This window comes from Oreochromis aureus, linkage group 6 (assembly GCF_013358895.1).
Source record: "Oreochromis aureus strain Israel breed Guangdong linkage group 6, ZZ_aureus, whole genome shotgun sequence".
Classification (NCBI taxonomy): Eukaryota; Metazoa; Chordata; class Actinopteri; order Cichliformes; family Cichlidae; genus Oreochromis; species Oreochromis aureus.
In genome coordinates, this window is record NC_052947.1 from 6,057,707 (window position 1) to 6,084,021 (window position 26,315).

A 26,315-nucleotide genomic window follows, 5' to 3' on the forward strand; every position below is an offset into this window, starting at 1 on the left:
TATTCAGATCATGTCCACCCTTTGGTTTGATTTTACAGTTTTAATTGAATTGAATATACAATTAATCACCTTAATTGGCAAGTGGTGTCATTTGAAACATCTGAATCACAGTAAGACCATTTTGTAACATTTTTGTCACTCTTACCTGGTATGTTTGAAGGGTTTATGGTTGCATGCAAACCACTCCTTGGCTCCAACGACACGGCCGTCGATGTAATATCCCATGAGGTGTTTCAGGTGTTTGGGGGCCTCCCACTGCACAAACACAGATGACTTGGTGTTCCTAGTAGCAACAACATGGCCAGGAGCTGAGGGGACGCCTGTGCGGCAAAGAAAAAACATATATATACATATATATGTATATATATATATATATATATATATATATATATATATATATATATATATATATATATATATATATATATATATATATATATATATATATATATATATATATATATATATATATATATATATATATATATATATATATATATATATATATATAATATTAATAATTACCAAAAATATACCAAGTTGAAAGTATTAAAGTGGAAAAAGGACAAGGACAGAATGATTCCACAACTGATGACTTCAGACATCAAACCAGTTGTAAATATTTTTTTCTGTATTAAACAACATTTTATTCAAATGACTAATTAATGTATCAGTTCCTATCAATTTACTTTCTTACAGAACAGAAATCATGACAATTAGCTGTAAATAATACTCACTGAAGCTTTGACTTCCACCTGCTTGTCTGCAGGTTACAGCTACAGCAGGTGACTGCTACTCAAAAAACATGCATGCATTCAATATTCATGCTGTGTTCTGTGTTCCTGTATATTGTGTGCACAAACACAGTGATTAAACACAGCACAGAGGACCTGTTTTTAAGTTCCCATGAAATGGCTTTGCCATGCCGTTTTGCTGAACAGGATGTTTGGGCAGAACACGGTGACAGAGGAGCGTTTCTGGGATTTAATTTGAATTTAGGCACAAGAGCCCTGAATAATCTCATCTTCCTTTATAAGCTTCTTGGTACCCTGTAATATAACAGCCTACTAAGCCATATCCAAGTGCTCCAATCATCACTCATAGTAAGAACACACACAGACCAGAGAGTGAAGGAGTGAACTTACAGCAGTGTGAAAACAGTGCTTTTAAAGTGTCTTTTATATTTTTCTGTACATACCAATTGGAAGTTCAGTACCTGCAAAACACAGTCAATCACTTTTACCATAAACTCTATGTGTTTTCATGCATTTGTTTTTGCGGACACATTTACATGTATGCACTAAAATACTTTGCTTTAGGTAAACAAACACAAAAGTTGTTTTAGTGGCCTTCCCATCTGGACCTTTAATATCTATAATTCTAAGAAATTACAAAATTTTGTGTTTCAGCATTTCTTCACAGGTTTCTGTGTGCATTTTGCTTTGCTGCATATATATAACCACGTGTCTTTAAGTCTGCACTGATCCTGGCTCTTACCATCTTCATCAACCTTTTGGATGGGCTCAGAGGGCGCAGAGGCCTCGCTGGAGCCATACATGTTGACCGAATACACTCGGAACTGGTACTTTTGCCCGTCTTGCAAATCAAAAACTGGGTAACGAGGGGAGTGTAGTTTGACTGTTGTGTTGATCCGCTGCCAGTCTCCAGTGCCTGCTAAGCACTGTGTGAGAGAGTCAGGGAGGGGGGAAATAAGAAGGTATAGCCATATGTGATGTGGCACAGACAAAAAGAGCAGCTTTCATACTGTGTTTTACAAAGTTAAATCTCACTTTTATTAAATTAATTAAATAATTTAAGATATAAGAATCATAAATAACAAAGTGTATGTTTGTGTGTGTGCCAAAAGGGTTAAAAATAAAATCAATCTTTGTGTGAATTCTGCTATTGAACCAGGGGCAATGCTAACACTGTTATTCAAAAACAAGCTAAACCTGATGAAAACATTCTCTCACTTTTTCCCATAAAGGCATATCCCACTTGCCATTATGGGAAATATAATAAACATGTTGTTTAAATGTCAACATTTTTAGCAAGACTGTTTACAACTTGACTGGTTTGCTTAATATGTGATATTAAAAATACTATTAAAAACACAATACATCAGATACAATATGTAATAAATAGGATTTTAACTATCATAAAATTACTTGAAATCTAGCATGTCAATATATAGCTACTATCACACAAATTTATATTACATTTGAACTTCTTGTATAAGCATTCACTATGGCTACTGTATGAATTTGTTTGCAATATATTATAAGCTCACAGCTATGTTTACATGCTTGCAATTATATGCATTAAAACATGTCATGTGACTCTAAACTGGATGCAGTAAATCCAATGTTTCATATTAACAGTGGGTAGCAAAACCCTGTTTAAACCCACGGAAGCTTCTCTAAAGATGAGCTCAGAAGTTAAAAAATGTATCAAACTGAATTCTGGAGATATGCTAGTGTAGAGTTCTCTGTGTGAAATAAAAAAAAAGAAAAAAGAATTTCACGCAACCCAAATGTAATACAGATTCATTTGTGTGTAGTGCTGCCATTTAAGTACAACTTGAGGGGAAACTGAAATGTGACTGTCTTGCTTATCCCTCAGCTACAGTACCAAGGTTAAATCGGCTAAACTGAGAGAAACTGATGGGCAAAAGTGAAGCAGCACACACCTTCTCGATGACGTACCACAGTGGAGCTCGTCCACGGGGGCTAGGAGGCTTCCAGCTCAGCACGACATATGATTTGAAAATTTCGGATGCATGCACATCTGTGGGTTCACCTGGGATAGTTACGTAGCCTAGATTGGGAGTGAACAGTGTTGAGGCATAACGTACACAGAACGGCAGCCATTGCAGAAGTCCCACATTATTCACTTTTTGTACTCAGGTTTTTACAGTGAATTTTACAATGCTTCTAATATTTCTGGTGAGCTTGCTTTCAAAGGCAGAGAGGTGATTGAATATTCAACACTATATGGGTTTGAATAATGCATTTTCATAGAATCTTACTCATAAGTGATGAAAACAAACATAATTGACTAAGTCTTATTCTACAAGATTCAGTGTGAGAGGTCCTGCCTTTTTCTCAAAGCTTGTTAAATTCTAAAAGTGCTGATCAGCAGGACAATAACATTGGTGGAATTTAATTAAAGATTAAATAATTATTTTGGCAGCATTCAACAATAATCAGATATCCAAATGCTACACTAGAGCTGCCACAGCCTCGTGTGTGGTTTGGTGGTTCAATGCTCACAAAACACACAATATTTTAGTTTTGTTTAACTACAAGTTTCATATACAGCAATTAGCCATTAGATAAACCAGAACATGGACAAAAATCCCAATATCATATTTCAGATGAAAAAAAATAGAAATATGAACTAAAAGGACATATCAAAGTTAAAGTTAACAGTGAAATGTGGGACTTCTACAATAGCCTTGTTTGTGATATTATACAAATATGTATTATTTTGATATTTTCTATTAGTTTTTAAAATTAGTTTTCATCTATTATAAGTTTTTGTTAAAGTAGTAAACTATATTAAGTGGACACAATTTAAAGAGAAAACCGTTTCAGTTAAAGTGTGAATGGAAAAAGTTAAATTAGATCAAAGACTGCACCACAAAAGTTAAGCTGGGAAGGCTCTGGAAAACAGTTTTCCCTGTGTTGTTTAAAAACACACAATATGAGAAAATGACAGATTAGTTCTAAGATCAGCATAAAAATGTTTTTTCCTTTTCATGTTTCCTTCTTTGAAAAAGATAAGAATGTAAACGCCAGAATTCAAATGCCACACCTTAAGATGAAAACATATTCCTGTAATAGTAACTAATTTAATCATGCAGCACTCATTTGTTACTGGAATAATGATCATGTCAAATAAACAGGTATAAATGGAAAGAAAATTCACTGATAGTGGAACAGAAAACAAACGTCAGTGAGATTTTGATCAGGGAAGATGCCTTTTTAAGCAAACATCCCCATGAAATGTAAAATGTTATCATGATGGTGCTGCTGGGGTTTGGAAAGAGTGACAGATGTTAGTATTTAGTGAGATTGTGAGGTGGTGGTTTAAAGGTAGGGGAAACAAAAACTGTGAAACCAGACGAGTCTGTAACCACTATACCTTCCAGGTCATCATCCTTTATCACTATGTCGTATTTTCCTTCAATTTTAATCACTGTTGCAGGAAATGACAACAGATCGGTCAGAAAACGCTGGCATCCTGCTGTCCTGTATTTTGTATTTACCTTCATCTGTACCTTGCAGTCTCTCACTCTCTGCAGCGTCCAGGGCCGTCACTTTGTCTGACTTGCGTGAAGGCCTGCTGATGCCACTGCTGTTCACAGCTCTGACCCGGAAGTAGTAGGAGTGGCCAACCCTTAAGCCATGTACTGGGTATTTGCAGATCTTCACTGGGGCGTCGTTGCACTGCACCCAAGTATCGGTGCCAGCTTCAAACCTATGAAATGGATCATTTACGGCAAATAAACTCTCCATTATCAAGAATTTAATCTCTTTTTATAAGAGAGTACTTCAAAATGACATGTTATATTTGTTGTGAGGCAATTTTGACAAGCTGAGAAGTTAAAGTATCCTAATAAACTGGTTAGAAGGGCTGCACTTGCAAATATTTTTGTTTAAAGAAAACTGCAGTCCAGACCTTTCACTAGTTGAAAGCATTTGGTGCATCATGAAATGAAAAAGATGACATAGAAGATCATACAGCAGGCAAAAATAGGGCAAAACTGATCTCCCAACAGTCCGCTGTAAACATCTGGTTGTTAAAAGAAGAGGGGATGTAGTCAGCTGTAAACATGGCCCTGCACCAGCGTTTTTTTAAAGATGTGTTGCTGCCATCAAATCCAAAATAAGGTATATTGTTTTTCTTAAAATGGTTCATTTTCCCACTTTAAACATTTGTTTAAAATATAAACATATGTTATTAAATACGTTTTCAATGTTCAACTGTTAATAAAATACGCGTTTATGAGATTTGCAAATCCCACAAGTCTTATATCCACTTTATGCAACCATGAAAATAAGCAAATCATATCTGGCATTTGGTGTGAAAAGATACATTTACTTTAGAAAATCTTCTAAGGAGTGCAGCTCTAATAACTATGACTCACTTCCTTGGCATTAAGTGCAGTATAATTCCACTGTATTCATGTCAGTGTGCCAACTGCGGTCTATTTAAAGAGAGCTGGAAGCCTTCTCAACATTAAAACTGACCGATCCACAAAGTATCCAGTGATGGGTGCCTCGTTGACAGTGTTTGGGGGTTTCCAGGCAACTAGGACATAGTCCGAATTGACGTCATAGGCCTTTACGCTCATTGGTGCACCGGGGGCTCCGGGTGCAGAGGGAGCAGCATCTAGGGAATGAAAAAACACAGGTATGTTGGGGAGGGAGAACAGAAGACAAATGGTGATAGACACAACTATTATGGCTCCAAATCTTATTTGCATACTATGCCTAATGTGTGGTAACAGGAAATAAGGACTCAATAACACCTCTTTTAAATCTATGTACTGCTGTGAGTATAGAAAAGATCAGGAACTTAATTTAATTTCTAACTAATAAAACATTTCATTTTGCCAACCAAGTTTTCACTTGCTCAAGACACATCATTTACCACCATTTGCATAGTGTAGTTATTTTTGTTTGTTAGGAGCATATAAACCTGCGTATCATCTGCATAGCAACGGAGAGCAATTTTGTGGTTTCTAAAAAATACAGCCAAGGGGCAGAAGATAAAAGCAGAGGTCCAAGTACTGATCTCTGTGGCACCCCACATGAGACTGGAGCTGAGGACTTACACAAAATGTTCTCTCAGCCAGGTAAGACCTAAACCATGGCAGAGCATTACCATGAATGCCTACACATGATCCCCTAAATCTGTAGCCAGGAGGATGTCATTAACAATCCTAAGCAAAGCAGATTCTGTGCCAAGCAGAGATTTAAAACCAGACTGAAAAATCTCAAGGTCACTATTTTCATTGAAAAAGGTTTTCAGCTGACTATAAGCAGTTTTCTCCAGAACTTCAGAGAAAAAGAAAAGCTTGGAAACAGGCCTAAAATTTGATAAAATAGTAAGATCCAGGCTAGTGTTCTTAATCAGAGGCTGAACTGTAGCATGCTTAAAAGTTTTAGGAAAAATACCAGATGAGAAACTGCTATCGAGGACAGATGGACAGATGGAAGAGTGGAAATGACCCCTTTAAATAATCGAGGTGGAACAACATCAGCAAGGAAACCTGTGGGCTTCAGATGACCAACAACCTCATACAATAAAAAGAAATTTACAGGCTCAAACTGGCAGAAAGCAGCAGAGCAAGAAACAGTGACTGAGGTGTCAAGAGCAGACGTGGTGATATCTGAGCCCTGGCATTATTCACCTTTTCCACAAAGAAATTCAAAAATTTCTCACATGCCTCAGAGGAAGGTTCAACAGTGTTACGTATTTTCTTGATTTTTTTCTTGTATCTATTATTAGTTCAAGGCAAGTTATTTCTGCACTACACATAATCAGACTATCATATATGATAACCAGACATTATAGTTGGGTATTTTAAGTAAGGTAAGTTATAAGTGGTAAGTTTAAGATTTCTAAGGTTTGTGCTATTCTATCCCTTTTGCTTATTCATAGGGATTTGGCTTTTTAAAATTTCGCCATTGCTCTATTTATTCTAAACTGTGATTTCTGATTTGTCACTGCTGCAAAACAGCAATGACGACTTGATGTTAGGACTTTGCCCTACCTGAGACAAACAGGTAGGCGCTATGCTCAGCAGTGCCGTCCTTTGTGAAGATCCGAAGCGTGTAGAGGCCCTCATCATCTTTGGCCAGGTGAGGCAGCGTAAGAGAGGCAGCACCTCCACCCACTGACATCTCTACCAGTTTACTTGGTTTCAGCAGTTTATCTTTTAGAATACAAGATAGAGGACATAGTGAGAAGTGACCAAACTCCACAGTCAACCGACAGTGCTACACACAAACATAATGAAAGAATGAAAGAAGGTCTGACCATCTCTGTACCACTGGGCGATGGGTGGTATGTTGGGGAGATCGGGGACCACCACCATTGTACACACCAGTCTGATGGAGTTGCCCTCCACACCAAAAGACACTGGGAACCGGTCAAGCAGGCTGACATCCAGCTTACTGGCATGGATCTCAGTCAGATGAGGCACTGGAGAACAAGATTTGCAACATCATTAGCAATGAGATAACAATCGTATTTTGTGGATATGTGGAGAGTAGATGTTTGCAATATCAGAATGATCATGTAGAACCACAATGGATTTATGAACATAAATCTGACATTTTTTCAATATAACTATATGGTCTTGTCATTCAAAAGCATCAAAATTCAGTATACGTGTCCAGGAACCAAAGTGAGGTCCGAGATTTGGTATCTTAGACGTCAATGATTTTAAGGAAATTTTGTGACAACCACAGGCTGTGATTTCCACAAAGTGATGTGTGACGAGTGTTTCATTTTAGACGTGGACTTGGTTTAACAGCTTTCAAGTACAATCAGTGCATCCAGTAACATTAAGGAAGTAGAAGCAATCTGTAGTCACACTTATTTCTCTGGAATTTTTAAAAAATGTGTCCATAAGGAGTGAACAGCATGAGTTTTTCCATTTCAACAATGTATACAATAAATCTTAAATAAGGTAATCCAACTTAATTAGTTTTGACAAAGGAGATGTCTGGTGTTTTTAGTCAAAATGAAATCTTGTGGAGGTTAGTATTTTCTGGACTGCTCATTATTTAAATCCCAACATGTACATAAATGTTTAGATCGCTTGCTGCTCATCTAAAGACAGATCTGTGTTTTGTTTTTCTTCAGAGGGAGTCACAGGAGAGGAACAGCTTCCCATCAAAGTTTCCACTTCTTATCAGGCCTCTCATTGCGTTGCTATTTGAAGTGTCATGATTCCATGAGCTTGTGTCTGGGAGTGACACCTCAATCCCCACACTCCCCAGTCTCACTAACTCCCTTTATGCTCTCACCTAAACCAAGCTGGCAGGACTCTCCGGCTCCAGCTGGTCCTGTGAAGAAAAGACGTTTATGTTTACAGAGTAAGACATGGGAGGTGAGCAATGTCTTTACGAAAGAGGGAGACTTACTCTTCACAATAATTTTAGCTTTGCTGGTAGCTGTGCCATGCTGGTTGGTTGCCACAGCACTGTACTCAGCAGTATCACTCACAACACACCTACAAGGTCAGCCAGAGTAGGAACAAGTCACTGATTGCAGTATATCAACATTTATATTTGATTTGATGCCATTTGGTTTAAAGAACATGTCGTCTACCCAAGCTTCAGAGAGACAGATCTATTTAGGTTAATAGAAGGTAAAATGCAAGCAATTGTGTTGAGACTCAAGAAGAGTCTGAGGTTTAGAATAGAAGGAAGAAATTTGACCTTCAGCCTGAGCTGAACTATTTTAAAAGTTGATCCATTTTCCCAGCTGTTTTGGACATAGATTCTGCATCCCTCTTGTCACTTGGTGCTTTTTGCGTAAAGAATGTGAAAATGACTGATTCTGAAGAAGTTTGGCAAATAAACTAGAATGTTCTCTGTGACCTTCAACGCAACGACGGTCCAGAGATATTCAAATTCTCAGAGAGAGGGAGGGACAGAGAGAAGCGGAGCGCAGTCGGAGGAATTCATGGCTCGAATGACGCAAAGGTCAGCACTCCAACATGAACAGCTGAGGGGTCTTGAAGATGACGAAAAGAAGCAGGCTGCTGCCTCACCCTCAATTTAGCATCTCCCCTCTAACTCTCCAGTCTCCAGACTGTCAGATAATGTCAAGATATCGCTATAATGTTCTAACAAAATAAAAGTCCTGTAAGTGTAAATGTCTACGCTGAGCATGAGTGATAGACGTTCAGTCTTTCCCAGTTTGTTTCTATGCTGCTTTCCTTTCAGTTTGAAGGCTGGTTATAATACAGCAACTAGAAAAAATGCTTGACTATATAAAAATATTGTCTTTTCAACAAACCTCATAAAACATATTTACACTAAACTTTTAATGCAACCTTTTTTTTAATTTAAAATGAAAAAAAGTGTACAAAACCCCCAAAACATATATCGTCCATGCAGGGAGCAATTTCAGCTTGCGCCGGTGGAAGAAAAACTAATACACAATCGAGAAGAAATCCTGAAAGCTGGAGCTGGAAGCCCTTTTGTTGCTTAAATGCTAGAAATTTTCACTCAGTTGAAAAATTCATTAAAGTCTTAAACAACCCCTCACTTCTTTATATTTTGGTGGGAGAATCGGAAGCAGATGCAGAGATTTATAGAAATGTGTAAACATACGGGGAAATACAGTACACAAGACAAAAACAGAATTTGTTATAATTTTAAAGAGCAGGGAAGTCTGTGTTCACAGTTTCATTCATTTCGACACAATCTCCAGCACTAATGGTTGAACTGCAGCCTCAAACAATAACAGAGCCTCCATCATGCTTTATGGACAGCTATAGACGCTCACTGATGATGATTTTAACCAAAAATGTCCTACTTGGATTCATCGCCCAATCAGAGCAGGTTATTTTGATTTTCATTCCAGTTCTTGTGCAGTTTAGTGCACCATCTCAGCCTTTTCTCCCTGTTTCACTTCCTTAGGAAGTCCTTGGCAGCCACCATTCATCTTAGACCATTTAGGCTCAGGCTTTGGTGAACGGTAGAGCCAGATCTCTCAGGTCCTGTGTCACATTTTTAATGGATTTTTACTGGGTGCGACTTTTTATGTCAGCCATTTCTTTTGTCCTCCACTTGTCCACTTTCCCCAGATTTTTTAAGGACATATTGCCAACATTGCAGCAATATGACAACAGTTAATACCTCTTTGGGCCTCATCTTGTTGGTGCAATTTTTCTGTTATGTGTAGACAGATAACAGTTAGGTGTTAGGTGATGCTTTTTTGTGCTTGAATGATTCGTAGGTCATTGTTAAGTGGAGCAACAAATAAACCAAAAATGGTCAGCTACAAGTCACGTATGACTGAAAATGAGTGAGAGACTGGAGAAGAAAGAAAGTCTGACTCTTTAAACTATTAAGAATATAAAGTGGCCGAAGACATTCACACAGTACTGTATAATATATTCAAGATTGTATTATATCTTTTCCTGTTGCCCTAACATTAGTTCACTCATCTTAGTCTAAGGAAGAAATATATTGGCTTTTTTTACCTTATTACTGTACATTTACAGTCTTATTCTATAGTTTACAGAATAACTACATTTTAACAATTTTACATTTGTTATTTAAATAATTTTTATATGTTATTGATGCTACACTTCCCTGTTACAGTTGAATGCTGGCTGCCATGTGCACAAAAAGATGACAGTGATGCAGTAACTAGTAACTAGCACACTTGGTTACTACCACACTATGCAGCTCAAAATAGTGTCGGAGGATCCTGAGATATAAAACGGACAATCGACCTGCACCTGGAAAAAGTTAGCTCACTGATAGTGGAAGTCTTTACTAAATTTGTATGAATATTTCAGAGATGCTAATGCATTACCAATACATATCAGTAATTAATAACTTCATTTTAATTCATAACTTAATTTTACTAAAACATTTTACTTCTCTAATTTACTGAACAACATGACTTTTTTCTTTTTACCTCATTTCAGGTAAAAAGAAAATCACAGGCTGCAGTGTCAATGTTATAAAACTCAGTTTAATGAAATCATTTATGTCTAACTGCTGAGAGTTGTGGATAATACATACCTGCTAACAATCAAACTATGGACTCCATATTTATTCTCAATCTTGTACTTTCCTGGGGCACTCAGTGGATCTACTGGCACTCCATCTTTATACCTGCCAGTGAATCAGAATCAGTTTCACACCACAGTGATATTCTACACTCCTAAAATATTTCAATAGTGTAATAAATCAGAAAAGCTTATAATGGTATTACCACAAAAACTGCAGTCAAATTTAATAACCCACTTCTGTGTGATGGCAGTATACTGACCATTTGACAATGGGCCTTGGATTTCCTTCGACGGTGCAGAATAGCTTGACAGGAGTCTTCTCCCACACAGTATGCGGCCGTAAGGCCACCAGGAAGTCTGGCAATTTGGGGATTTCCTCCAACAGATCCACCCTCTTTCTCATCATCCCCTTAACCTGGAGAAAGTCAACTGCATCAAGTCAATGTATTTATGAAAATGACATTTTTATGCATTATGCATAGGGCAGAGACTACATAAGCACTTCAGTACAACATGTTATCTTTGTCAACAATTCTTAGCTAGCAGCAAATCTAAATCCTGCCAAAAGCAATGAAGGAAAAGGAGGTCAGCAGATGTTAGTGATCATATTGTTAAAACTCCTAAAAAGTTGATTTATTACTTTAAATGAGACTGAGACTTTTTTTTACCAACAGTTCACTGATGCAATGTCAATAAGACCACTGTGCTCAGATCTAATAGAAATGTACAGCTGAGTATCTACAGTGACTGACTTAGACTACATTTAGAGACTCTAGATCTGCTGTTTAGCTGTACTCATGATTACAAAATGACATAATTTTAATAGTGATTGTAACAGAGACAGATACATTAAAGCGTACACATAACATTTCCACAGACTTTTAAACTTGTTCCACATATATGTGATAAAACACCAGAAAAACAAACCAACAAAGGAAGTATAGTGTCACCTTGAGTTGTTTAGCAGATGGTTACTAACCTCTTTCTGAATTTCAAGACTTTCCACTTGGGCCTTAGTAGCGATCCTCATCCTCTGAAGCTCCTCCTGAATAACAGCCAGTCCTTTCCCAACATTTTTGCTTACTCTCTGGTACTCCTCAGTCTCCTCAGCAGTCCTAACAATGCATACATCAGATTAATCTTTGACTAAGATTGACTTTAGCATCATTGTAAGCTAAACATTTGTTACATATTTACCTACAAACTGAACTGTTACCCTGCAATAATTGTGCAATACAACCTCAAATCGTTGCGTTGAGCATATCAAGCATGACACAGGATAAAACTAACCTAACTATACTGAAGAAATGTGCTGTGGTTACAGGGGTCAGCTAGCAGAAAATGTAGTTGCATGTTACCTTGCGACTGAAATAGCTGTCAGCCAGAGCAGACTCACCTCTGCCGGAACACCGGTATGGTATAGGCTTGTTCTGCCATAGCCTCCGTGGCCTGGGCCTGTGCCTGGCTTACCGATTTAGAGCTTGATTTGCTGTTGAGGAAAACACATCATTAAAAATCAGCCAAAGCAAGTTCTCTGCATAAAAGATTCTCAGGTTTTAGTTTTGCTGCTGAGCTGAGTTTGTCTTCTGAACACATACATACATAAAAACACAAACACTTGCAGTGTAACTGCAATAACTTCTACAGTTACAATCATTTTTACAGAATGCTCAATTTTCAAGATTTCCTAGCATATCTGCCTGATGTATTGTATATGCCACAGACTCATGAGGGATTAAATCTGTTTATGTACTTTGTCTTTTTCTCGAAATTAGCTGGGGTTAAGAAAATTGACTGATGGACATTATTCTCTGCATGCATACCACAACCACTATTGTGAAAAATCTGACAGTGGCTAGTGTCATTTGCACAACACACTTAAAATTTTATCCAGGAAATTATTTTTACAAAATAACCAGAAAATTGACATTCTGTGTATAAAGACTAACCACCACTTTGAGAGAAACTTCTTCAGTACTAACACAACTATGTATAGTTAGTAGCCTCAGACGTAGGCCCGGTTCAAGTGGTGACTTGTAGTCATGTGCCATTAGACAGCTGCAGTTTCCTACCAGATCACTGGGAGCTCAGAACTTGGCTTGTAGGGGCTCAGTTTATTACCTCACCACTAGTGACGAAAAAGCCAATCTTCAGCATGTATAATATCACGTTAAGTATGACTATACTGCACAGCACAGCTGTACGAAGGGCCAGAAAACCTTTTTAAAAAGCATGCTATAGCAACAAAGAAAAATGCATACATGCCTTTCATTGGCCTGAACTATAAGATCTGTTGGCAGAAGCTGCAGAGCATTAGAAGCAATAGGACTTCCTGAAATCCCGACTTGGGTTCAGCTCTCAGAGATTCTGGAGCTCACATAGACAAAGAGCTCTAGAATCACTGGTGATACACTGAGGTTTTACAAAGAAACAAACTGAAGCTATCAGATCTGGGTATTCAGTCGGTTAGCATGTACCACTCTGTGACTGGCTGATTTGTTCATGAAAATCAGAATTCGCAGAGCTTCGAATTTGACATGACAAATAAACTGCCAGCTAGGAAGCAGACACACCCACTACTGCAGCTGCTCCTCAGCAACACCCCTCTGTGTGTTTTCTGCTCTACGTCGCAAAGCAGCAAGAGCTGTGCTACTCAAAGCAGCAGGTAAATGTCACTGTCATACCTTTCTGTGTGCTGCTTGGAAACGTGTTTAGTGTGCTGATAAGCATAATCAGTTTTGACTTGGCTCACATGCTTCTTCTTATACCAAGGTATGATTTTGGAAGCCATGACTGGAACACTTCAAGGAGTCCTGGCCAAGAGTACCAGTGGGAGGGGGAGACCAAACATGTGTTAGCCATGTTAGAAATGTCAATACAAGTATTTTCTTTACCACCACTGTTACTGCAATCATTCTGTGATGTAAGTTTAAAGTATTAGATGTGCTGTCATCTCTGAAATCAACAGTGTGCAAAGGTTAACAGATGCAATTTCTGCTGTTCTGTTGTAGAATGTATACAACACATGACAAAAATACCCACACCTGAATCTCTAATAGACCTAAACAATGTTTAAAGGGAAACATTTATGAGTTGGCAGTTCCAACTTTTTGCTCGAGCTCAGCACTTCAACTGCTTCCTCTAACAGCCTCACACAGCTCAGCTATGAATAGCTTTCACCAGTCTGCCTATTCCATTATTGGAGAAATGAAGGAAACAGTGTCATTACCAGAAGAGCACAGTCCTCACACTATTTAATTAAAATGATTGCACGGGAAATCAGAGTGATCAGACTGTACAGGAACAAGACTTAGATCTAAGCCAGCTGTCATATCCACACTCTGCTGCAGGCTAATTGTGCTTCCGTTCTGTATAAATAATTATTTCAGCACAATATCGTCCTTTTTTGCCTGACGCAAATTAAGAAAAGAGGGTCAGCAACCTCTTAATACCCTGGTATGAAAGGAAGTACAGCTCAGGGAGATTACAGAGTGCTGCTTCATTTTTCCCCCACACAGGAGACAGATTATCTGCTGCCATTTATTTATGCAACACATTTCACCTGCCCCAGGATTGGCAGCAGATAAATCCTCTTCCTAATGTGAAGCTCATTTTGAAAAAAGTTATTTCTAAAATAAAATTAGCACACCAGCCAGCAAATATTAACAAAAGAGACTTACCCCAAGAAATTTAAACAGCGCAAAGAGGTGGCAGACCAGCCTGATGCCGCTTGGGAAGCACTTGCTGATGGCAACAAAAATATTACCCTCTCACCGGAGGAATGCTGTTCCCCTTCCACCCCATGTATGGATGCACTTAAAACTATATATAGCATTTACCCCCAAATTTCCTTCTCATTCTGCACTTTGTAGATGAAGAGTGTGCACCTGTATCACAAGGTTTAATGAATTATTCTGGAGGGAAGTTTTATCCCAATTCTTTATAATATGGGAAAGGTTTTTTATATATATATTTTAATGGAATATTAAAGATGGAAAAGTTGGAACAGTGAAACAGTAAATGGTGACAGGGTTTAGAAATTGTTCCACACAAAGGTTCATTTTTTTAAATCAGAAAAATAGCTCTGAAATACCAGAGTGCCTCTCTTCTTATTACTGGCGGTAAGTCTAACCTTTTTCTAAAAGTATGAGGTATGAAGGATCTTCCCTTTAACCATCAAAAACATTGATCTGTGCAAGAGTCAGGAAGACGTTTTCAGGTCATTTCTGGCAGATCCTGACACTCAAAGCATTATGAGACCTTTTTAGGTTTCTCGAGACAGCCTGTCCTCCTTGGCTCAACACTTGCAGGCAACAGTCAGGCTATTTTTAACAGCAAGTCCTCGGTTACAGTGAGACCTCTACTTCTTACTGTACACGAGCCACTGCAGCTATTTTTATGCAAACAAGTCTATTAAAAATAACTGAATATACGTGGAAATATCTTATAAAACAGAGTTAACGCCAGTGGAGATCACAGTGAAATAAAAAGAGATATAAATTCCTAAATTTTTCCCCTTTGACCTGTAGCTGTTAAAATATTCTTACTGATTTTATGTTTACAATATTTTCGCTGACATCTTTGCTCACTTTTACAATACAATATATAGCAGTATATTCTTAAAAACCAATGCAAACTCATCAAACTCTCAAAACCTGTATTAGATGTCCTCCTTGGGCATTCGAAAAACACTGTAACAGATATAATCTCATTTAATTAAAACCTTCAGTTTCTGCTATATAAGAATTTAGAACAATACAGAGAAAAAAGATGTAACTTCTAGAAACAATGGCTATATAAGAAATACTGACCTTAGCAACTGTTCCTGAAGAACTGACTCAAAGAAGTTGCCCAAAAAGTTGCCCATCTTCCACCTTTACACAAAGACAACAGTTACATTACGATCAATTCATACATGCGTACAGAAACAGAGGCTGTGTGATTGATCATTCTTAATGATACACGGGAAAGAAGGTCAAACACCAACAAAGGAGAAGGTTTGCAGAAGTTTTCTCAGAGAAACTCATTCAGAACTTTCTCCAAGTATGACATCTGAGTGCACTACACCCTTAGACAAAAAACGGCTCATGCAGATGCTGTACAACTGCTCCTAAAGGGCACTCTTTTGAGGATGTTCATATTTTGGACTGAGAAGATGGATGGTTTGAAAGAAGAGTAAAGGAGACCATCTCTGTCTGCTGTGAACGACCATCTTTGGACAGAGGTGATGGCTTACAACACCAGCTATCAACTGCCTACAATGTAGTCTTGAGATCCCTTCCCAGTACCCTTTGCTTCAAGTGACCTCAATAGGTCACATGATGGGTTGGGAAAAGGTTTCACAGAGGTTTCACCCTTAACCCCCTGGTGAAAATAATGACCTCAATAATGATGTCTACACTTTAGCTCCTGTGATGACTTATATGATCAATAGTGGGCCAGTGACTCTCAGGACCACCTCCTATGCCTGGGTCTCTCCACAAGTCCCATTGCCTTCTTTTTTTAAGTTCTTAAGACTACCATTATCTGGATGACAGAGACCCTCCACAGAACAGAGTGCGATCAAATCATTAGACTGTACCTCTCTTAACATGTATCAGACATGGTAAGAGAGCTGAGTGATCCATAATTTACAAAACAATCCATACATGTAAATTGGCTGTGTACAGATATGCTATGATTTTCATTGGGTGTGACCAGGAGGGACAAAATTAGAAAAGAATACATCTCTTCCCAACTGGTCACGGCAGATGGCCCCGCCCCTCCCTGAGCCTGGTTCTGTCGGAAGTTTCTTCCTGTTAAAAGGGAGTTTTTCCTTCCCACTGTTGCCAAAGTGCTTGCTCATAGGGGGTCACTGTTGGGTTTTTCTCTGTATGTATTATTGTAGGGCAGGGGTCGGCAACCCTGGGCACAAAGGGTTAACTGATGGCACGCCCATAGCTGGACTGGCCATCGGGCATACCGGGCCTTTGCCCAGTGGGCCGATGGTGATTTTTAGTTTTTTTGGGCCGATGATTTGTTTGTTTTGTTTTTTTTGTAATGGTATAAGGTGGTGGATTGGCCGGATGCTGGCAGATGCGTAAAAATAACTCAGTTGTTTGGTGGTGGCTGTGGCGGAGCTTCCACAGAGGCCAGCAGGTGGATGAGGGAAAGGGGAGGCAGGAGGATGAGTGTCAGGTAAGAAGTTATGACCTGCATTCTATCTGGGTCAGATATAAAACAAGTTTAGGTGGAGTTTATTTTCACTGTGCTGACTTTTTACAGTCAGTTACAATAACTCGTACTGCGTACTAGCTAGCATGACGGAGTTTCTGTACAGCCCGGGTGGGTGCTGTGATGTTACTGATGGTGAACTTTATTTTATTCATAAGGTTAGTTAGTAGAGTTGCAGCCCCTTAAAAAACGGAATCATCCCGTATTCAGAGAAAATATTACGCGTTTCGTATTGAGCTGAAAAGGAACACAGTTTGTCCCGGACTTCAGCTAGAATGGAAAAAAGACACAAAGCTGGATTTATTCTGCGTCTTTACGCTGTCAGCTGCTGATCAATGATCAGCTGATCAGTATTTCTGACGCAAGTCCCGTCTTTCGTTTGTTTATCGCCCACTTTGCGCCAGAAAGAGGAAACCAGCGGATGTCGCGCTAAACAACAGCAGTACGTTTAAGCTTGATCAGCTGATGTTAGAATTTATTTAATATTAATTTCTAGTATCAGCTGATGTTTGCTGGAGCCACAGCCGTAAAAGCTGCTGGTCATGATGTCGGTTTGGATATGTGGTGAGAGGGAAACATGAAGATGAAACCAGGAGATGTCCTTACTAAATCATCAGAGCTGAACAGGTGATGGAGAAACAGGTTTACCTTTTAGGTGACATGAATGAGTTGAAGGGAAGTTATGAGCTGTTTCTGAGAGACAAATAACACCAGCATCCTTTTCTACGTAGCTGACAGCTGGTAACTGTGCAGGGGCGGATCTAGCAAAGTTTTGCCAGGGGGCCAGGTAGGGCATTAACAGGGAAAGGGGGCACAAAGAAATACTTTTCTTTCTTATTCTCATTTAAAATGTTTAGCTTTTAATAAATAATTATCTGAATCTTACAACCAAAGTTTTTATCTAATGTAAAATGTATAGAAATCATACATATACCAACAAGACAGTGTACATCACTGTCACAACAGCGTTTGTTTTCATTCAAAGGCTTTATGGCTTTTCCTATAATACCTGGTGGGCAGGTCTCTAGTCAAAATGCCCGGGCCGATGTTTTGTCCCAGTCCAGCCCTGGGCACGACACGCAGTGAATTAATCTGAGAAGGTGCGTTAAAAAATAAATGGCCGGGCCAGCGGTGCACATCGCAAATTAGCTCGCATAGACACATTAGTTGTGCCGCTTCTTAATGACGGTATCTTAGCTAACAAGCCCAACTATCAGATTCAACTTGTAATTGGCTAAAAATCACTTAGCCTACTGGTGAGAGGGACGTTGCTAGCTGGCAGTTTTTTCAAGCGATGTTGACATTTCCACATTCTGACACTTCACATGCTTCAGGAGCTGCCTGCTCAGTGCCACAACTGTTAATATAGAGCGTTATTAAATTTATTGCTAATGCAATGATATGGCACATTGACTTCTGAGGAAATTTTAGATGGCACTCGTCATCAAAAAGGTTGCCTACCCCTGTTGTAGGGTCTACCTTACAATATAAAGCACCTTGAGCAACAGTTGTTGTGTTTTGGCGCTGTATAAATAAAACTGAACTGAATTGAGCAGAGGAAGGACGGTTAAATTACTGGACAAAGGATGATGAACATAGAGCACAGAGGGAGTTTATGGATATAGTGAAGGCGGACATGCTTGTCCTACTTTGTTGATGTGACCAAGGAGGATGCTAGGGATATAGTGAGATGGAGCCAGAAATCCACGATGGTGAAGACGTGGGCTCAGGCTGGTGTGACTCTCTGTTTAATGCTGCCACCTGATGTCCATCTGCAATAGTATCTTTTCACACTCATATATTTTCAGCCTTCAAAACAGTATTACAATGTGATTTGAGGCTGCACACCAAAACTTTCACCCATAAGAATGGAATAAAGTGCAAAAGACTAAAGATAAAGCTGATGAAAATATGATCAGTACAGGAATTACAGTTTTCAGGGTTTTTTTTTTACTATTATATGTATATAGACTTTTTTTTTAAATATATATATATATATATTGCAGGTACGTCTCCTCAGTTCTTTTTTACATTTTTAGATCCCACCTTTAAATTCCTAGGAACACATCTCTGAAGATCTTTAGTGGTCAGTTAACAGCAACATCTGTGGTGAAAAAGGCTCGGCAGTGCCTCCACTGTTCGAAGGTTTTAAAGATGAATAAACTGGAGGACAAGCTGCTGGTGACCTTCTACTGCTCTACACTCGAGTGTGTACTGTCATGCGCCATTAGTGTGTGATAGTGTGTGGCCCGCCGGCTGTACAGTGGCTGACAGAGAAAGACTACAGAGGGTGATAAGGTCAGCTGAAAAGACCACAGGATGTTCTTTACGCTCTCTGGATAAGATTGAAAGTACTTCATGTCTCACCAGAGCAAAACTAATTTTCAGAGGCCACTTACCCTCCTGCCCAGTGTAACGGTCACCCTGTACAGTATGACTTAGTATAACTAATGCCCTAACTTATTACCCCTGTGACCTGGAACTAGAGAAGCAGAAGAAAATGGGTAGATGGATGGACCTCCATCTGAACTAGTGAAAGTTACACACAGAATGATAGTGTGCTTTCAACCAAAGTGTAGTTTAGTTCAAGGTTAACGTTTTGTAATACAGATTGGTACACAAGTAAACCTAACTAACACTGACTGAATGCACTAAATGTGAGAGACATTTTTTTGAGTTTAGACTGATGCGTTTGTTTTCTTTTGCACAACTGCTATGACAGTTCTCTTTATCTGTTTCATTGTCTTTGACTCTAGGTCTCCTGTTGGATTCCAGTCTCTTTCCCCTCTCTGGCCCCACTACATAGCATGTTTGTACTGGGAGTAAAAGAGATTATTGGAGCATGATAATGTGACGAGCATGAAGTTCAGACATTTGAGATGTCTCATGTCTGCAGAATATTTAGACTACATAAGTGCCAATAGATTCAATGATTTTATGATGCATGAAGGCTGCAAGGATTCTGTTTATTTATTTATTTTGCTTTTATTTGATGTGAACTTATAATAAAATAAACATCTCAAGAAATTTCAGTATATGTGGTCTTGGTCCAAGTAGATGTTTGAACTTGGTTCCAAGCAGGACATCTTTACAACAAAAAAGGATTTACTTTAGAGGACAATTGCAAATACCTTGGATTACATCAAGTCTCTTCAATTTATTTCTCATTTTTCCCATAAAATTTGAAAGAGAACAAACATGCTAACTTGAAAAACATGCTAACCTTCACTCTAACACCACAATCTGGCCAGTTTGCTGCTTGATACGCGAGAAATAGCAAAATCTAACAGGATTATTTCTATAGCAGATTTACTGAAAGACAGGAATCTTGTGTGCCTTTACAAACCACAAGTACATATATACTGCAGCAGCCGAAATGGATTTGTGGATGAATGATGAACTCTCAACTTCAGTAACAGCAAAGTTTAAGTATACTGATAAACATATCAAGCATAACATATCAAAAAAGGTCGCGTGTGGAGGAAAATACTTAAATGAGAAACAATGAGTCCTTAATATTCAAATAAACATGTGGTTACATAAAGAAACTGTAAACAAGAAAAAAAAAGTCCTGCTTAAGCATGCATTACATGATTATAAAGAGCACAACATTTAGGTCACCAGGAAAGGTCACCCTGAAGCAGCCATGACACTAGGCCGGATATTCTTCCTCAGAGGGGAGTGAATGAATACTAAGCCCTCCCTCTTTTTCCTCTCTCCTGTCTGAGCTTCTGTTTCACAGTGGGGAAAGACGGCACCGGGAAACCATTCTTAGACTCTCTGACTTGTTGGTTGCAGGCTGCTAAAGATGGAACACGAGAGGAGGGGGACTGTGTGTAGACTAGAAGAAAATCAAAGAGGGAAGTCCTAAATTACAACGGTTAAAGGGGGGAGATAATAAAGACGTCACAAGCCTTAGACGTCACTGAGTCAGGAGACATGGTTCATTTTACGCAGAGCGTGGTGACGTAATAGAGCCGCAGGGGGCAGAGGAGTTGTCCCTCACTATGTATAGCAATGCTGAAGCCTCATCAGCAGTCAAAGGGGGGTGGGGGCTCGAAACATGTGCTGGCTATAGCTAAAGAGGACACATTTTAAGCGCATATAATAGATTAAAAAAAAATATAAAACACATTTTCAAAATATCAATTAATGTGACTGCAACCCACAAACAAATGTTTTTACTTCTTGTCTTTGAATGAGTTGTCCTGACTTTTTATATTCTTTGTTACTTTTTGTTTTTAGTTGTTTTTTAAAAATAAATAAATAAATAAAACCACTGATTAGTGCATTTATAGGTACATAATGTGTGCAGGTTACCTTCCATTAAAAAAACATCTTTCCAAGGTCAGGAATGACACTTAGCTTTAAAGTTATATCTCTAGCTTCCGTGTTGCAGTGGGTGGGGTGTGTGCGGCAGAGATAAGAAGCCATCAGTCACAAGTCTGATTCTCCAACTGTGCTGCTGCATGTGTGGAGGTATGAGAAGATGCTTGGATGTTGCAGCAAGAATGTGATGTCCTTCAGCCTGCAGTTGATGCTCAGTGTATTTCAGTAGTGACATCATCATGTGGCTGCCCTGCCTCTCTGCACGTCCACCTCCTGTAGCCGTGGAAACATGGAGACGTGCAAACTCGGGGAAGTCTATGGAGGAGAGTGGCCAGTTATCGTGCGTAAGCTGCTTCCTCATTCAGCTCACAGCTCCCGTGCCCCCACTCCCATTTGCACTCCCCTGTTGCCCCCTCCTCCGATCTGCTACCCCCTCTTTCCTTTGCTTTCACATCCTGGGTTCAGCCAATGGGAGTGCTCAGTGGGGGCAGGGCAAACCAGAACCACCATTCCTGTGCCGAGCTGTTACATCTCCTCAGAGCTAACAGGGAGCTAGCAGCTCAGAGGGAGGAGGCACGGTCAAACCCAGCCTGTGTGTGTGTTGGTGTGTTTAAGTGTGTGTGTGTTTGTGTGTGTGTGTGTGTGCCTGTCGCAGACTAGCAGGCAGGGCCGCTGCTGCACATTTGTTTCACCAGACTTTTTCCTTTTAACCTTGCCTTGACACAGTGCTCAGCTAAGGCCTGCTTCTGCTTCTACTTCAGGATAAAGCGGGATCAGCGTGGGGGGAAACTGAACAATCTTCTTTTCCCTTCTTCTTCACTGTCAAACCACCTTGTAGTAAGTGACAGCTCCCGAAGGACGCGCAGACAGGATGATAGCAGCTCAGCTTCTGGCCTACTACTTCACCGAGTTGAAGGATGATCAACTCAAAAAGGTGAGCGACAACAGCTTTAAACTGTTATGGTGGTCCTTTTATATTAGACTTCAGAGCTTTGTTATATCACAGCAGCCTAGCGTATACCCACAGACACAGTGGCTGCATGTTGGGATCGAATCTATGGGGTGTATCATGTTGGGAGAAGAGGATGCACCATTTGATAGTTACGGGAGGAGAAAGCCAGCATGATGTTCAGTATTGATATGGTGCATTTTCAGTTTGTTAGCAGTATTTGACACAGATGTCCTTGAGCAGGGTTGTGGTCATTGATCATGGTGAAATGCAGACAGACCTCCATCACTGAGCTTTTCCGGAGCATTGGTTGCTATGGCATCTGAAGCAGACAGGTGTCTACGAGGGGTTGTTGGCAAAAGTCAAGATCTCAAAGATGACTTTTCCACAATTTTGTCCCCAATTATCAGTGTCTATTTTTCCCAGTCATTCAGTTTTACTCTGTTTCACAGATGTTCTATCCCATTGCACTGTTGCCTTCTTAATTTCATTCCTCTTTTAATCCATCGTGAAAACACATTTCAATTTTTTAGCAGCTCATAGACGTTGCCATCAGTGAAATCTGAGCCTGATTACAGGTTCTGGCTGCCCATATAAACTGACTCTGTGTTCAGAGCGAATTAGCGACTGAACAAACTGGTAATATATCCCCGGGGAATAGGGGATACGGGTGAGGGCATTCAGTGTAAGTGGGGGTGGGGTCAAATACAACGTCATGTGTGATATCACAGTGCAGTAACAACACGTGCCTCTGGTGAAGTAGGTTACTGGAACTACTAACGTAAAAACAATCCTTGAAAGGATGAAAGCTCTCCAACCATGCACATCCTGCAGAGGACACCGACACTGTAACCATATCAAGATAAGGAGTCAAATTTAGTGGCAGCTAGATTTATCTTGATACAAAAACATGGCAAAAGAAGGGATCATACAGATTCAGTTAAATAACGTAAGAAAGAGACTGATAAGATGCCATATTGTAAGTGTCAGGAAAACTAACCATATAATTTAACTGCAATTACATACAACATTAAGATTGGCCATGAAAAAAATCAGTAAACCACTTTATATGTTACTTTATAAAGTATATATACATTGCTAAACATCAAAGTTACTGTATTTTAAAAGAAGTTACGGACGTGTTTCATTACTCTTGTAGACAAACTCTACAAATCAGGTGACAGTTTGGAGAGGCTAATATTAATAATGTGACAGAGTAGCTTGATGGGTAAAAAACACGTGGACTGTCTCGTGGTACAGAACAGGTTTCAAGCGTGCGGGGTGCCCCATGGCATGCACTGTGATTATATAATAATAACAAAAAATGCCCTCTGTAAATCCTCCCAACAAACATTTCATTCATTACATGTGTTAACTGTGATAGAACCATATAATGTAGCTATTATTAACAAATGTTGTGTTGATAATTTAATTGTTTCAGTATTTTATACCACTGACTAGTACATGGATTCAAGTGTCCAAATTCAGGCTCTTTGCTACAATTAGAGGTACTTCCTCTTGCATCGTTATTGTATTTATTGATTTTTGCCCATGTCCTAGAACTCCTGCCATGCTGTTAACTAATTTAAATGACATAAATCCATTATAAAATCCATGCCAGGAAACCCCCATTGTTGTGTTTAAACCATGACAATACTAGTAGGCAGTGTTTACATGTGTTTAATTCATGTTAAGTGATATGTGCTCAGCTTGCAAAATATTAGTGTCTCACAGATGTTTAGCAAGCATAAAACTTCCCTAAGAACTTTTCTGTGCATCTATTCTTCAGATTGATAAGTACCTGTACTCCATGCGGTTCTCTGATGAGACGCTTAAGGACATCATGAACAGGTTCCGCAGGGAAATGGAGAATGGGCTCGAACGTGACACCAACCCCACTGCCACCGTGAAGATGCTGCCCACGTTCGTCAGGTCCATTCCTGATGGATCAGGTAGAGTTTGTATTAAGAGTCTCTCAGAAATCACAGATTATTGAGCAAACTGCTCTGATAAGCTCAAAAATATTCTCCTTAATTGTGTAAGTGCCCAACAGTGCCCCCAAATGCCCAAAGTCATTGGCAGTTAATGTAATCAGGTTAAACACATGGTTTTAAGCCTTTTAAGCTTAAAAATGTCATTTTTAATAATATTTTAACAATATAAAAAATATCACAAAGCTCAAAAAAAATTCTACATTTTAAAAATCCAAATGGGTCAAAAATAAAGGAACATTTTCACTATTATGCAAAAGAAGCATCATCATTAATACCTCCTATTCACACACTGACAATAAAATTTCATCCATACTTGTTGAAGGATGTATTTTGTTTCTGTCTGACTGTAAAGAATGTGCTGATGTTAATATTGTCACATAAGACTCTTTGTGTTTGTGCTCTGGGTTCAAGCTAAATAGATTACTATTGTTTTAGGCCTCAGGCCAAACAGTCCAAACAGCCTCATCACTCAGTGTAATGTACAAGCAGAAGAAAACCTCATAATGTTATATTTAACTTAACTGAAACAGAATCCTCATAGGCTCATATAATCCAATCATATCTTTTTGCGAAGTGTCAAATATTTATCTTTACTAGTCTGAGGACTGGCCTGTGATCAGCAGAAGGCTTTTAGTAGGACCATTAAAATAGTTCACTTTGTTCAAATTGAGAACAACAAAAAAAAGATGTTACTTTTCTTATATTTTACTTATATTTTATACTGATAAAATAATAGAAGAACAGAATGTTTATATAGGATACTTTAACAGTCAGATTATTACAGATTATAAAAGATCATTTACTGGGAAACAAACTAGAAAAACAGAGTTGATGACTAAATATTTGAATGTCTTTCTGCGGTTTTTGGTTTTATTCTTGTATTCAAGTCGAAAAATGAGAAACAGAAATGCAGAAATATACTTCAGGTGCCCCGCAGACTGATGTCAGAACAAAGCCAATACAGTCAGACATTCCTGCCTTCGCGCACTATAAATAGCCTAGGGTTTCAACATGAGGTGACAGGGATGAAGCAAAGTGGGAAGTTGAAGCTATGGTGATGGTAAAAAAAAATAAAATAAACATTTTAAATCCATTTAATGACAGTAAAAAAAAAAAAAAAAAAAATGACAGTAGTGACATACATGTTGGCAAGGTTGGTTGTCATGATAAGAAGGATAAGTGAAAGTTAGTGAAGTGAGTGAAAAATAATCCCATTCCTCTGGCGTGACCTTTTTCTCTGGAAAGAAAATTCACAAATGAACAGCTAAGCTCAGACTGTAATTTTTACTGTGTAATAGGATTAGACTTGGTGTAAAAGCTAATGAGAGATACAAATGTAGATAGACCAGCTTAGGATCTTCATCCTAAATCTCACGGATTCTGTTTTCACTCTGAGATATTAGTTGAAATACCTCAATAGAATTTATTAAATCATCATGACTCAAATTTAGCATGAGTGCAGTGGTAATGACCAAGCGGACATATCTTTTATTACTAAAACATATTTATGGGAATGAAATAATAAAAAATTTATTTTTAGAATCAAATGGCAGATAGAATCAAATAGAATCAAATCTCTCAAAAATAATAATAACTTTAAAACTGTAGACCATATTATGTTTCTTTTTTGCCAGTACTACAGACACCAGCCATGCCACAGATGAAGCCTTCTTTTATCAGTGATTAGATTACAACACTAGTTTTGATGAGCTTAGTTAAGAATTTTTGCATTAATGAAAAGAAACAGCATCGGAGCCTTTGCATGCTAGCACTGAGAATATACAAGGACATGGGTTATAAAATAGCAAATGCTCTGCAGCAAATCACTAACACTTGTATGTCCAGCCCAGACACACATCTCATTCCAGTCAGGTCAAGAGGATTAATAGCTCAAGGCAGCAAACATTACAGTCATGGCACGACTGTATCAATGAACAGTGTTTTGTTGGAGGGCAGCTGAACTTCTTAACTTAAAGGTTACAACTCTGATTCCAGCAATAGTAAATTTATATCCACACACAGTGTTCTGTTCTTATCCAGTGTCAGATTTCAAGAG

At 38.8% G+C, this 26,315-nt stretch overlaps 1 protein-coding gene across 2 annotated transcripts in view; it reads right to left on the reverse strand.

The window, feature by feature from the left end:
* myom2a (myomesin 2a) overlaps positions 1-26,315 on the reverse strand; it is a 48,637-nt gene that overhangs the window by 11,941 nt on the left and 10,381 nt on the right. Inside the window, exons 2-18 of one of the 2 annotated variants that reach the window (XM_039614104.1) lie at positions 24,067-24,205; positions 15,586-15,648; positions 12,171-12,263; positions 11,754-11,889; positions 11,035-11,189; positions 10,785-10,877; positions 8,163-8,251; positions 8,046-8,084; positions 7,051-7,215; positions 6,785-6,946; positions 5,256-5,397; positions 4,283-4,482; positions 4,147-4,200; positions 2,690-2,817; positions 1,498-1,681; positions 1,199-1,216; positions 146-320 (exon numbers count right to left, since the gene is read on the reverse strand). In XM_039614104.1, coding sequence (XP_039470038.1) covers positions 146-320; positions 1,199-1,216; positions 1,498-1,681; positions 2,690-2,817; positions 4,147-4,200; positions 4,283-4,482; positions 5,256-5,397; positions 6,785-6,946; positions 7,051-7,215; positions 8,046-8,084; positions 8,163-8,251; positions 10,785-10,877; positions 11,035-11,189; positions 11,754-11,889; positions 12,171-12,263; positions 15,586-15,648; positions 24,067-24,203 — 2,033 coding nt within the window. In that variant the 5' untranslated portion in view covers positions 24,204-24,205. Of the gene's footprint in view, positions 1-145; positions 321-1,198; positions 1,217-1,497; positions 1,682-2,689; positions 2,818-4,146; positions 4,201-4,282; positions 4,483-5,255; positions 5,398-6,784; positions 6,947-7,050; positions 7,216-8,045; positions 8,085-8,162; positions 8,252-10,784; positions 10,878-11,034; positions 11,190-11,753; positions 11,890-12,170; positions 12,264-13,458; positions 13,588-14,454; positions 14,518-15,585; positions 15,649-24,066; positions 24,206-26,315 lie in introns of those variants that run through there. The other variant, XM_031733914.1, reaches the window with a different exon arrangement.